We start from the raw sequence: 14,559 nt of genomic DNA on the forward strand, positions 1-14,559 counted from the left end.
TCAAACCTGGCGCTCTGTGACCACCTAGAGGGGCGGGACAGCGTGGGAGGCGGGCGAGTGGCTCCAGAGGGAGGGGACATACACAACACCTATGGCTGACTCATGCTGATGTACGGCAGAAACCCACACAATATGGTAGAGCAAGTATCCTCCAATTAAAAATAGAGAAATTTTTAAAAAAATGCCTAGCAGAATGCTCGGCAAACAGTAAATCAGCAAATTTTTCGGATATATATTTTGAAAAAGGCGTTTTCAATATTTAAATAGACTCATGGGAAAACATGGGACAATGACTCTAATGTATACTTTGATAACAATTTGCAAATTCATTAGATCTCATTCTTTAGTACTCTGTAGATAATCACTGAGCAATTATTTAGCAATAAAGTCACATCTTACTTAAAGGAAAAAAAAACCTAAAACAGTGTTACCATATGATCTAGCAACCCCATTCCTTGGCATTTACCTGGAAAAGAGGAAAACTCTAATTTGAAAGGACACACACACCCCAATTTTCATAGCAGCAGTATTGACAACAGCCAAACATGGAAACAACTCAAGTGCCCATCAACAGAAACTGGATAAAGTGGATGTGGTAGAAATACAGTGGAATATTATTTAGTCATAAAAAATGAAATTCTGCCATTTGCAGCAACATGGATGGACCTAGAGATTATCATACTAACTGAAGTCAGTTAGAAAGAGAAAGACAAATACATACGATATGTATTTAGATTCTTACACGTAGAATCAAAAAAATAATACAAGTGAATCTATATACAAAACAAAAACACAGGAAACGGACGGTTATCAAAAGTGGAGAGAGGGAGGGTAAATTAAGACATACAGGATTAATAGATATAAACTACTAATACTACACATAAAACATATAAGCAACAGGATTTACTGTATAGCCAGGGACTATATTCAATATCTTATAATAACCCATAATGGAAAATAATCTGAAAAAATACATATATAAAATGGAATCACTTTGCTGTACACCAGAAACTAACACAATATTGTAAATCAAATGAAGTGAAAGTTGCATCTGACTCTTAGCAACTCCATGGACTGTGTAGCCTGCCAGGCTCCTTGTCCATGGAATTCTCCAGGCCAGAATACTGGAGTGGGTACCCATTCCCTCCTCCAGGGGATCTTCCCAACCCAGGGATCGAACTGGGGTCTCCTGCATTTCAGGCAGATTCTTCTCAGCTATACTTCAATTAAAAAAGATTCTTTAACCACTAGACCACCAGGGAAGTCCCTCAGTCAGCTTTTCAGTTTCCCACACTTAAGTATTAGTGAGACCAAAATTTTTTCATCTTTATTGGATATCTGAATTTCTTATTTACAAATGGTCTATTCACTGTCTTTATCTGTTTTACTTTTCTATTTCCTATAAATTATTAACAGAATTTAAGATAAGCCATTAAATATTTATCTGCCATGTATGTTGAAAATACTTTTCCTAATTTGCGTTTGCCTACTAACTTTGTTTACAGTTTGTTTCCCGGTGTACAAAAAATTCAAAATTTTATGTAACAAACCTGAGGCTTCTTTTCCTTTGCAATCCACCCATTTCTGTTGTCTCAGAAAATCTGCCTTATCCTAAAATTAAATATGTTTGTGTATGTGTGTGTGTATGTTAAGTCATTTTAGCCATGTCCAACTCTGCGACCCTGTGGACTGTAGCCCACCAGGCTCTTCTGTCCATAGGATTCTCCAGGCAAGAATACTGGACTGGCTTGCCATGCCCTCCTCCGGAGGATCTTCCCGACCCAGGGACCAAACCCACATCTCTCATGCCTCCTGTATCGGCAAGCAGGTTCTTTACCACCAGCACCACCTGGAAGCCCAAAATTAAATATATGCTAATATATGTTCTTCTAGTTTTATAGTTCAAAAGTATTTAATTCTTTATTCAATATGGAATTCACTGTATATGGTAGGAAGAGTCTAATATTTATAAGTTAATTAATCATCTAGCATAAAATATCTCTCTTTCCTACTGAGTTGTCATACTTTCTTTATCAAATATAGAGATCTTATGTATTCTGGAGCCTGTTTTTGAGCTCAGTTCAGTTATCTCAGCTCCTCTTTCAGATGTTCACTGTATGTCTGCCCCCTCATACTGCTAAGTTTCTAGCTACAAATAAATAACTAAAGTCCATCCAAACACCCTGAAATAACTTCATAGTTTCTCATTCTTCCCTTTTTATTTTTTGGCATCCTACTGATTACTTATCTAAAATAGTTAATTTTTATCAAACACATGTGCACATATTTGAAAATTTTTAGGAACAGGAAAGAATTTTTACATTTTTGAAAAGAAAGAAACTAGGTATACTTTTCTTTCTTATTAATAATACAGTGATCTATCAAATATCTCTGATGGTTTTAATAATTAATTCAACAAATACTATGCACTCTGTGTGAGCCATTTTCCTAGATGCTCAGTATACAAGCCAAGAACAGACAAAAATCCCCTCGTTTGTGACATTTGTGTTCTGTGGGGAGACAGATGAAAACGCGGTAAGTAGACTTTTAGATGCAGTGTATCAGATGGCGATGAGCACTATGAAGAAAGACAAACCAAGAAAGGGGGACAGGGAATTCTGAACAAGTGACTAGGGATGACCTTAATAAGAAGTTATGTGAATCAAAAGCTAAAGAAAGTAAAAGAGCCTTTACTTTTCTTCTATAACTTTGCAAATGTGTTACTTACATTGCCACCCCCGGTGTATCTTCAGATATATTTTAAGTATATCTTGAATCAACACATTAATCATTCATTGCCTTTCTACTATGATGAGTAAAATGTTAATCTTGACATCTCAAAAGGAATCACTGCCTATTTTAAATATCAAATTCATCATGAGTTTATGGTCTATCAACATACTTACAGGAGTGAAGCAGCCTGTTGGAAACCTTTGAACCGTAGAACGAAATACGAAGCTCCTATATTAAAAAAAAAAAAAGATACGATTTTCCAAACATATTTTTAAATGTAAGGATCTTTAACATATTCTTATTAAATATTTTAAAATGCAAATATGAATATAATGGGCATAAATGAGGTTTAAAAGTCATTAGTGTTGGCTGTTAAGTATGTAAATAGAAAGGCATGAGTGAAATTAGTAAAAGCAACTTAATCAGTACTTAGTTACCTGGAAGCTTGCTTGGGAACTGGTGGAGGAAGCAGCTCGTATTGCCCTGGTGAAAGCTTAACTGACTACACAGAACAGACAAGGACACCAATAAAAGATTAACAGAGGTCCCAAACTCACTTTGTTATCTATCATTCATATAATTTATTTTATGACCATACCAACATTATATCATTTATTTTCTGTTTTAAGAATGGAAAAGGTATATTTTCAAAGGTAGAGCTTCAAAACACTCAACAGATACTCGCTTTACACGGTGAATTTTATGACAGTACACCTGCAGTGGTATGTAGAAAAATGTTGTACAATTAATCACATTTTATTTTTTTTTAAATTTTTTTTATTTTTTTTAATAATCACATTTTAAGTATACTTGATTCAACAAATCCAATCGACCACAAAATAGTGAGCCTGCTCTGCTGGTAAAGAACTACTAGGAGTGGCGGGAAATACAGGCCATGTTCTCATAATACATAAACAATTCTAACATAAAACACTATAACCAATACTAAAAGTTAAAGACTGGACATCTGGGGGGTAGTGGGTGACGCATAGCTAACATCACATACTCAGTGGTGAAAAGCTGTTCCTCTGAGTCCAGGAACAGAATAGGGGTGCCTAAGTCTCCATTCCTATTCAACATAGTACTGGAAGTCCTAGGGAGTAATTCTGCAAGAAAAAGAAATAAAAGGTATCCAAATTGTACAGGAAGTAGTAAAATTGTCCCTGTTTGCAGATGACATGAAAATACTCTAAAGAACTCCGGGCTTCCCAGGTGACTCAGTGGTAAAGAATCTGCCTGCCAATATAGACATACAGGTTTGATCCCTGGGTTGGGAAGATCCCTTGGAGAAGGAAATGGCAACAGTATTCTTTCCCAGTATTCTTGCTTGGGAAATCACGTGGACAGAGGAGACTGGTGAGCCACAGTCCATGGGTTCACAACTTAGCAACTAAACAACAAAGAACCCCACCAAAAAACTGTTTGAACTAATGACAAAATCAGCAAAGCTGCAGGATACAAAACCAACACAAAAATCAGCTGAGTTTATATACTAATAGTGAACTATCTAAAAAAAATTAAGAAAACAAGCTCATTTACAATAGCATCAAAAATGTAACATAGTTAGGAATAAATCTGACTAAGGAGATGGAAGATCTGTACACTGAAAAGTATAAGACATTGATGAAAGAAGCTGAAGACACAAATAAATGGAAAGATATACCATGGTTATGGACTCAAAGAATTAATACTGTTAAAATATCCAAATTATCCAAAGCAATCTACAGATTCAGTGCAATCCCTAGCCTAAAACAGCGTTTTTTCAAAGATATAGAAGAAACAACTCTAAAATCAATATAGAACCACAAAGGGCCCCAGATAATCAAAGCAATCTTGAGAAAGAACAAAGCTGAAGATATCACACATTCTGATTTCAAACTATACTGCAGAGCTACAGTAATCAAAACAGTATGTTACTAGCATAAAAACAGACACATAGACTAATGGAACAAAATACAGAGCCCAGAAATAAATCCAGACAGAAATGGCCAACTAATCTTTGACAAGGGCACTGAGAATACACAATAAGGAAGCTGTAGTCTCTTCAATAAATGGTATCTGGGAGACTGGAGATCCATGTGCAAAAAACAAAATTAGACCCTTCAAAATTATTGAATGCTTAAGTGTAACATGCTGCTGCTGCTGCTGCTGCTGCTGCTGCTGCTAAGTCACTTCAGTCATGTCCAACTCTGTGCGACCCCAGAGACGGCAGCCCACCAGGCTCCCCCATCCCTGGGATTCTCCAGGCAAGAACACTGGAGTGGGTTGCCATTTCCTTCTCCAATGCATGAAAGTGAAAAGTGAAAGTGAAGTCGCCCCCTCAGTTCAGTTCAGTTCAGTCCAGTCTCTCAGTCGTGTCCAACTCTTTGCGACCCCATGAATCGCAGCACGCCAGGCCTCCCCGTCCATCACCAACTCCCAGAGTTCACTCAGACTCATGTCCATCGAGTCAGTGATGCCATCCAGCCATCTCATCCTCTGTTGTCCCCTTCTCCTCCTGCCCCCAATCCCTCCCAGCATCAGAGTCTTTTCCAATGAGTCAACTCTTCACATGAGGTGGCCAAAGTACTGGAGCTTCAGCTTTAGGAGCTTCAGCTTTAGCATCATTCCTTCCAAAGAAATCCCAGGGCTGATCTCCTTCAAAATGGACTGGTTGGATCTCCTTGCAGTCCAAGGGACTCTCAAGAGTCTTCTCCAACACCACAGTTCAAAAGCATCAATTCTTTGGCGCTCAGCCTTCTTCACAGTCCAACTCTCACATCCATACATGACCACTAGACAGCATATTAAAAAGCAGAGACATTACTTTGCCAACAAAGGTCCATCTAGTCAATGCTATGGTTTTTCCAGTAGTCATGTATAGATGTGAGAGTTTGACTATAAAGAAAGCTGAGTGCTGAAGAATTGATGCTTTTGAACTATGGTGTTGGAGAAGACTCTTGAGAGTTCGCTGGACTGCAAGGAGATCCAACCACTCCATCCTAAAGGAGATCAGTCCTGAGTATTCATTGGAAGGACTGATGTTGAAGCTGAAACTCCAATAGTTTGGTCACCTGATGTGAAGAGCTGACTCATTTGAAAAGACCCTGATGCTTTTCAACATTGAGAGTAAGAGGAGATGGGGACGACAGAGGATGAGATGGTTGGATGGCATCACCGACTCAATGGACATGAGTTTGGGTAGACTCTGGGAGTTGGTGATGGACAGGGAGGCCTGGCGTGCTGCAGTTCATGGGGTTGCAAAGAGTCGGACACGACTGAGTGACTGAACTGAACTGCGCACTTTGGTGGAAACATAAAATGGTATGGCCATTATGGAAAACAGTATTGGACTCCTCAAAAATCAAAAACAAAACTACCATATCATCCAGCAGTCCCACTTCTGGGTATATATCCAAAGGAAACAAAATCCTTATTTGGAAGAGATAGCTTCAGTGTACATTCACTGCAGCATCATTCACGACAACCGAGCTATGGGAATAAACTAGGTGTCCATCCATGGTTGAATGGGTAATGAAAGTGTGATATATAGCCCCTTACTGTATATATTATGTTGTTCAGCCGTTAAAAAAAAGGAAACCCTAGCATTTGCAACAACATGGATGAACCTGGAGAGCATTATTCTAAGTCGAATAAGCCAAACAGAGGAAGACGAATACCATTTTGTAACACTGACGTGTGGAATATGAAAGGGCTGTACTCATAGAAACAGAGGGTAAGATGGTGGTTCCAGGAGCTGACAGATGGGGGGAATGGAGAAACGTTGGTCAAAATACAAACTTTATTATAAGATAAATAAGTTCTGGAGATCTAATGCACAGCATAGTGACTATAGTTAATAATACTGTATTGTACACTTGAGAATTGCTAGGAGAGTAGATCTGATGTGTTTTTATCACACACACACACACACACACACACACAATGGTAACTGTGTGAGGTGATCGATGTGTTAATTAACTTGACTGTGGTAATCATTTCACAATTTATACATATATCAAATCATGTTGTACACCTTAAATAAGTTCAATTTTATTTGTCAGTTAGACCTCAGTTAAGCTGGGTTGGGGGAAGAAATAAATAAATCTAACTGGGTGATATAAAGATGGTAAAGACAGCAAGATTTGAGTATGCTTTAAAGAAGGGTAAGACTTCCTTGAGTGGGGCAAGGGGGAGATCCTAAGAAGGAAGAACATTGTAGAACAGACTGTCTCTCTGCCCATTGTGAAACTTGTTATAAACTACCTGGATAGCTCCATTATTCCTGGGTCTGTGGATGTCAGCCCAGAGTAAGAGAAGTAAGGGAGAGTTAGGAACTGGTGAGCACAGAACTGGTAAACTGGCTCTGCGAAGGGAGGGATGGAGAAAAAGAAAGAGAATGAGAAGCCAGGGGAAGACAGATGGAAACGTCTTGTGTTCAAGGAGTTGGCAGGGAGGAGTTGAATCCTTCTCAAAATGGACACTCTTCTTCCACCCCTATTAATTTAAAATCAGATTTAAAAATACAATACAGCTCTTGTTGGAAACGAGACGTTCATATCCTGGTGTTATCTGCCTCATGTAAGTTCACCTATTGTATCTGATCCTACAGCTATCTTTCATATATTAATACAGAATTTTGACTGCAGAGGCATTTTCTGTGGATTCAGTGATAAGAACAGTAAATACAAATTTTATGATGAAATAGACACAATGTCCTAATGCACCTGTGCATTGTTCATTGCTCACTGGACAGAATAAACATCTAGGGAACATAGGTATTTATTATTATTATTATATGCTGGAAGCATAGAAATGTATTTTAAGCAGGGGGCTTTCTTGGGGGGCACAGCATTCTACTTCTTGATTTTGATGACGATGACACAGGTGTTTGCTTTCTATTAACTTTACACTGTGAATGCATGCTTCATGCTCCTTGCTCTCTGCTCCCTCTCTCTCCCACTCAGGCACCTTATATACACATATACAGGAGGAGAAGGAAGAAAGAGAACTGAAAGGTGAGGGGGAAAAAAAAACTTTAAAGCCACTCTTTATTCATCTATACTCAGCAATTGCCTAAGAGTTTTTTCAATGAAGCAATCATGGAAAAACTCTTAGCCTTACTCTAGAAAGGAATACTGGTTATCCATAGCTTCTTTATTTGTCCTGCTTTACTTGGCATTGGCCACTCTTTGCTATTCAATATAGCTGAGGGAGGACTAAGACTTTTCCAGGAAGTCTTAGATACTCAGCTGCCTTACATAAGAGATTGCTTCTCTGTTCATCGCTGAACATGTTGCAAGCTATCTGGAGGGCTCCCTTGTCCATATATGTAAAGCATGTTTGCATGCATGCATTTATATACAGTAAGTACATTTTACTCTAATTCCTACCTATGCTTCTTCGTTCCTCACTTGTAATGTAAGGCTCAGAGAATCTAGACAATATGCCCATAAAAACAGCTACTCCTAGTTAATCAATGTTTCAATCCATGCTGATTAGGCACTCAGAAATCCTGCAGTAGCTTGGAGTCACAGAAAAAGACAGGAAGCTATTAGTGTGGATATGTATTTCAGTTGTGTTGTACCAACTCTAAGGTCAGAAAATTGGGGCAAATTAAAAGATCCAACCCTACTCATTAGGATGACGTAGGAAAATACCCTAATTTCATTCTTTCACATGTGGTTGTCCAGTTTTCCCAGCATCAATACTAAAGACACAGTCTTTTTCCCACTGTGTATTCTTGCATCCTTTGTTGTAACTTAATTAACCATAAAGGCATGGTTTTATTTCTGGGCTCTCTATTCTGTCCCATTTATCTATGCCATTGCTATGCTGTTTTGATCACTGTAACTTTGTAGTATAGTTTGAAATCAGAGAGGGTGATAACTCTGGCTTTGTTGTTTTGCCTCAAGATTGTTTTCACTATTCAAGGTCTTTTGTGGTTCCATATAAATTGTAGGATTATGTTCTAGTTAAGTAAAAAAAAAAATTCATGGGTGTTTTGACAGGTATTATATTAAATCTATAGATTGATTTGGGTAGTACAGACATTTCAACTATATTAACTCTTCTGAACAATGAACATGGGATATCTTTCCATTTCTTTGCATCATGATGCATGGAAAAGATTCAAAATATATTTCAAAGGAAAAAGAAAAGTTCTGGTTTCTGCTAATGGCAGGCTAGGTTATTTGGATGATGAACCTTCCCACTGTAGACAACTACTAGAAATGAGGGACAAAATATACAAAATAAACAAGAGCTTTTAACGAGATATGAAACTGATAATAAAGTCATAAGGAATATAAGATCCCTACACCAAGAGATGGGCTTCCCAGGTGGCGCCAGTGGTAAAGAATCCACCTGCCAAGACAGGAGACATCAGAGACTCAGGTTCTATCCCTGGGTCAGGAAGATCCCCTGGAGAAGGGCATGGCCACCCACTCCAGCTTCTTGCCTGGAGAGTCCCAGGGACTGAGGAGCCTGGAGGGCTATAGTCCATGGGGTGGCAAGAGAGTCAGACACAACTGAGCAACTGAGCAACAACAAAACCAAGAGATAGCAAGAAACCAGAGCTACAAATGGCCTAGTTTTGCTCAAAGGATTTCAGCTGGTCCAGACTAAACTCAGCAGAGGAACAGACCTGGATTTGAGTGAACTTTAGAGCCCTAGAAGAATCCAGAGGCCAAAGCTTGGATCATCAATGATGGTGATCTGGTGGGAGTCCTACCCACAGAAACTGGAGGCCCTAAAGGGAGTTTCCTGAAAGCCACCCTCCCACCTCACCCCAGTGCTAAGGGGGGTACAGCAAGAGATGTCTTGGTGCTACGCAGAACTGAGACAACAGGGAGAAACCCATCCTCGAAAGAGTATGACCACGGGCTGGTTCCTTTCATGGATTCTGGTCCAAATTCCCATCACTAGAGTGACCCAAGAATATATAAGCAGTGTATTTCAAGTGGCACCACCCTAAATATTAGCAGAAACCCAAAACAAACTTTCTCTGAAGGAAAAACACTTTCATCTTAGGGAATCCAAGGAAACAACCTTTCAGGGGCAATGAACAATGCAGTCAAAGATAATCACACATCCAGGGAAACAAAATGATGAAGGCCCAGTCGGATTTCAGAAATACAAGCAATCAATTCATTCCATGCATTCAACAAATATTAACCAATCAGACACTATTCTAGAGGCAGTATTCAGGCCGTCATAAAGCTTTACTCTCATGGCAGGAGGCAGACAACAAATAATAAATGCAAACTGTAAATAAATTATATAGTATACTGATGGCTCTAGGTTCTTAGGAAACAAAAGAGGAGGGCAGGAAAGGTCGGGGTGTCAGATGGCCAATTTAAATGAAGCTCACCGAGAAAGTGACCCTTGAACAAAGATTTGAAGATGGAGAGGGAATAAGTCACATGGATATCTGTGATAAGAGCATTCTAGATGAAGGAAGATCCGTTGCAAAGACATGAGGTTGGATTGGGAGTAGCAAATTCAAGAAGCAGCCTGGAAGAGGCCATTGGTCAGGACCAGAATGAGGGGAGACACAAGAGTTGAGGTCACAGATGAAGCCAGTTCACCATCAACCTGCTAGCCTTGGAAAGAGCCACTCAGAGATCACACCCACTGTTACAAAGAGTAAACCTAGAAGTTCTCAATCAAATTTTTTTTTTTTTTCACTTCCCTCCTTCCCCAGGGGACATTTGAACAATGTCTGAAGACAGTTTTGGTTGTTGCAACTGGGAAGTATGCTTAGTCACTCAATCGTGTCCAACTCTTTGCGACCCCATGGACTGTAGCCCACCAGGTTTCTCTACCCACGAGGATTCTCCAGGCAAGAATACTGGAGTGGGTTGCCATTCCCTCCTCCAGGGGATCTTCCCAACCCAGGGATTGAACCCAGGTCTCCTGCATTGTAGGGCAGATTCTTTACTGTCTAAGCCACCAGCGAAGAACAACTGGGAGCAGGGGGCTGCTAATTGGCATCTAATTATCCTGAAATGCTGTTACACATCCTACAAAGCATAGGACTTCCCCTTACCACAAAGAATTATCCTGTCCAAAAAGTCAACAGAGCCAAGGGTGAGAAACCCTGAATTTGACATAAAACAGAGAAGTCAAAACAACAACTGGATATACAAGCCTGGAGTTCAACAGAGAAGTCTGGGCAGGAGATATACATTCGGAAATCACAAACAAACAGCTGGTGTTCAAAGCCTTGAGACTAAATCAGATCAGCAGGGAGGGAGAGCAGATGGGGAAGAGGTATGCATGCCTGGGCCTCCAAATGGAAGAAGGCAGGAAGGAGGGGCTGAACAAGCCAAAAGGCTGAGAAGAGAAAAAAAGAATGAGGATTGAGGAGGAGGTGTTTAGGATTTGGAAAGAAGAAAGATGTAAGAGAAATCTACCTTAGGAGAATGGGAGAGTAAACAGATTAGGGACTGAACGACAACAATTCTGTACCCATGGGTGGTAAAGAATTGAAAATGAGACTAGTCATTCAGCTATACAAATGCAGGGTCCAAGTTCACAGAGATCTGACCAGGGTTGTGACTTTGCCAAACAAGTAAGATGAGCCATCAAGAGGTCAAGGAACCGAGGTTGTGTGCAGGGAGTAACTCTAATGAGTAACTATGGAACTTAAGCTTTGAAAGGAAGGAAAATATCAGCAAGTTGAGAGGCAATGAAAGGTGGTAGTGTAAGCAGATAGGGTCTTGGACAGACACATGCTGCACACACATGCACACACTTGCACAAGCTCGTCCAGAGCCTGTGGATGGTGGGGACACCCAAGGGATGACAGTGATTTGAGGCCTTGAGAGCAGCAGCAATAATTCTTCCTTCTCTGCTCTTTGGCTTGGTTGTATCTTTTGGTTCAACATCCACCAAGAGGCAAACCCATTTTTCCAGTAACAGCAGGACCAGTGGATTGTAGACTGGGGGGAACAGAAAAATTGTGGAGGCTGGGATGCCAGAGTGAGCAAGGCAGAAGATCTGGGGACAGTGATCATAGCGCAACGCGTGCAACTGAAATTAAGGATGGCTGAAATGATTGGGGTCGAAAAAAATCTAAGGAGTGAGTGGCTGAAGTGAAGAAGAGTTCAAAACACTGAGAAGCCAGATTGTTGGAAAATCATCATCATCTCTGAATGTACTGAAATTATGACAGGAGCAGTGGAAAGAGTGGCAGGGAGCAAAGGAGCTATAAGGTAGAGGAGGTAACCCAGGGGTTAGCAACACTGGGGAAAATCAGGTCATAAAACCACATACTGTAGAGACATGGTCCCACTTTTGAATATTTGAATATACATGCTAAAATAAAAATGTACTATTTCTCTGATAAGAAAAAAAATGATTGTAAAAATTTTAGGTCCATATCAAATAGTCTTTGGAAAGAGCCAGATATAGATGAGTATATACACAGACATGGGGCTTCCCTAGTGACTCAGCAGTAAAGAACCCACTTGCAGTGCAGAAGACTGCCTGCAATGCAGGAGACATGCGTTCGATTTCTGGGTTGGGAAGATTCCTTGGAGAAGGAAATGGCACCCCACTCCAGTATTCTTGCTGGGAAATTCCATGGACAGAGGAGCCTGGCGGGCTATACTCCATGGGGTCGCAAAGAGTCAGACACGACTGAGTGACTGAACAACCACCGTGCACAGACACACACACGTTAAAATATAAATATAAACACACAGATGATTCTTCGATACAGATTCTCTAGTTGAATCATATGCTTCAGAATAAAGGTGTTAAAAATAGTAAAAACTTTCTTACAAATAAAGAACAGAATTAATGAGGTATAACGGGACTATTCTATTAAGAATTATGAAGCTTGAGAATGCTGATCTTAGTAAATAACAATAATGTATACTGTATCTACCACCTTGAACTCAAATGACTGTTTTACTGAGTTCTGCCATTAAAAAATCAGAATTATGAATTTTATTGGTGAGTAAACAGGGTTACATCTGAATATCTCTCCTCTTGTGAATATGTTATCATATACCTTTGAAATAGAAAATTAGGAAAACATTTGATTCTTCTAGTTTCTGGAGCTCAAGCCTTTCTGGGAGGTGGAAGAGAAAGGAGAAAGAAAAAAAAAGAAATAAGGAAAGTATTTTTAGAACATTTTATCCATCCCTCTGGATAAGCCAAATTCTTTTGGTCTTTTAAAGCATTAAATTTTGCCTAATACCAACCATCTATTTTTTCTTCTCTCAGCAGGGGGCCTGTGTCTACCTTCAGAAACCCAAAAAAAGTCAGAAGAGAGGAAGCAGAAGGGAAGTAAATGGTGGAGGAGGCTGAGGAAGAATGATTTTTGCATAGGAGGTGGCCAAGACGATTTCACATATCGCCTAGTTACCTGATACCAAGCCATAAAAGTCTATGTATAATTCAGTGCTTGTATTCATCCACTGAACCGAACAGGACAAGATTTACCCTGTGAACATTTATCATTCTGTCCTGTTTCAAAGCCATCATTTGCAAAGCCCTAGGAAAGTTTCATTGCTTGGACGCAACATGGGTTCATTTTGCTGAAGATTTCTTGTCCATTCTAATAACCACAGCCCCTTCCATTCCTCCACGTGGCAATGCATCATCTCAGATTATGATCATACTATCCTGATAAGGTTGTAAAGACTGATACATATTATTAGCTCCTTTATAAATAGAAGATATTAAGGCCCAAAGTCCCAAATGACAAAGTCCATGTCTCAACTCCACCCTTCTTGTGAAATGCCTCCTTTGGGTTCCACCCACTGAAACCCTGCCCCTCATTCAAGGCCAGAGGCACGAGGTAGACTGAACTGAACTGAACTGATATATATATGCATAACTGAATCACTCTGCTGTCCACCTGAAACTAACACAACACTGTAAGCCAACTATGTTGTTCAGTCACTAAGTCATGTCTGAGACTTTGCAACCCCATGGACTGAAGCACGCCAGGCTTCCTTGTCCTTCACTATCTCCTGGAGTTTGCTCAAATCCATTTCCTTGAGTCGGTGATGCTATCTAACGATACTTTAATAAAAAATAATAACAAAATAAAATTGGGTCAATCATAAAAAAGCACTGCCTTCTTTATAAGCTATGCACCTTGGAACCAGTTACTTCATCCCTATTCACCTCAGTTTTCTCATCTGTAAAATGGGGGTGACATCCATCTTGCCTATTTCAGAATGCCTGGGAAGAACTACTAACAGAATATACGCGGAAGCTCACAGTAAATTATTAAGAGCCACAGGAATGTTATATATTATCCAAGGTCCAACTTCAGTCCTACTCAATCCAGGGAGCATTCTAGCCTTTCAATCCCACCTTCACTGAGCTCTCTCTAGGCCTTTCCTGCAACACCATTTATCTTAGCACTTGATCTATTTGCTCTTGTATTGTTACTTAAATATTTCTATGTCAGGAACATCTTCCCTTTACAGAACCTAGCCCAGGGCTATAAGCAGCCATGCTCAGTATCCTTTATGTGATGCATGAACTGGTAGAGCTTAGAGTACAACCTGACTCTACTGATATCACAATGCTCATTTCTGCAAGAAATTCTTGCAAAAGCTTTCCTATGGTGTATAGTCATATTCACACTCTAATATGAGGACAAGTCACTGAAAGGCAGTTTTCTCTTTAAAAAAACGAGGACATACCATATCAACTGCTTGAAGAGACCAGAAGCATGGCCCCATCATAGATAAGACCCCAAGTCAGGGGAATCCTACCAAGAGTGCCTAGCAAGGAAAAAAAAATTTCCCATGTCCACGTTAGGCTGAGAAGGGAAATATCTTGCTGGACATATCTGCAAGTGAAGCACGCTTTGTTTGA

At 39.9% G+C, this 14,559-nt stretch overlaps 1 protein-coding gene across 1 annotated transcript in view; it reads right to left on the reverse strand.

Moving 5' to 3' along the window:
- C11H2orf61 (chromosome 11 C2orf61 homolog) overlaps positions 1–14,559 on the reverse strand; it is a 34,933-nt gene that overhangs the window by 16,134 nt on the left and 4,240 nt on the right. The window contains 2 exon segments of the mRNA XM_005709632.2: positions 2,907–2,961; positions 3,171–3,235. Coding sequence (XP_005709689.1) covers positions 2,907–2,961; positions 3,171–3,235 — 120 coding nt within the window.

The sequence above is a fragment of the Capra hircus genome, chromosome 11 (genome assembly GCF_001704415.2).
Source record: "Capra hircus breed San Clemente chromosome 11, ASM170441v1, whole genome shotgun sequence".
Lineage (NCBI taxonomy): Eukaryota > Metazoa > Chordata > Mammalia > Artiodactyla > Bovidae > Capra > Capra hircus.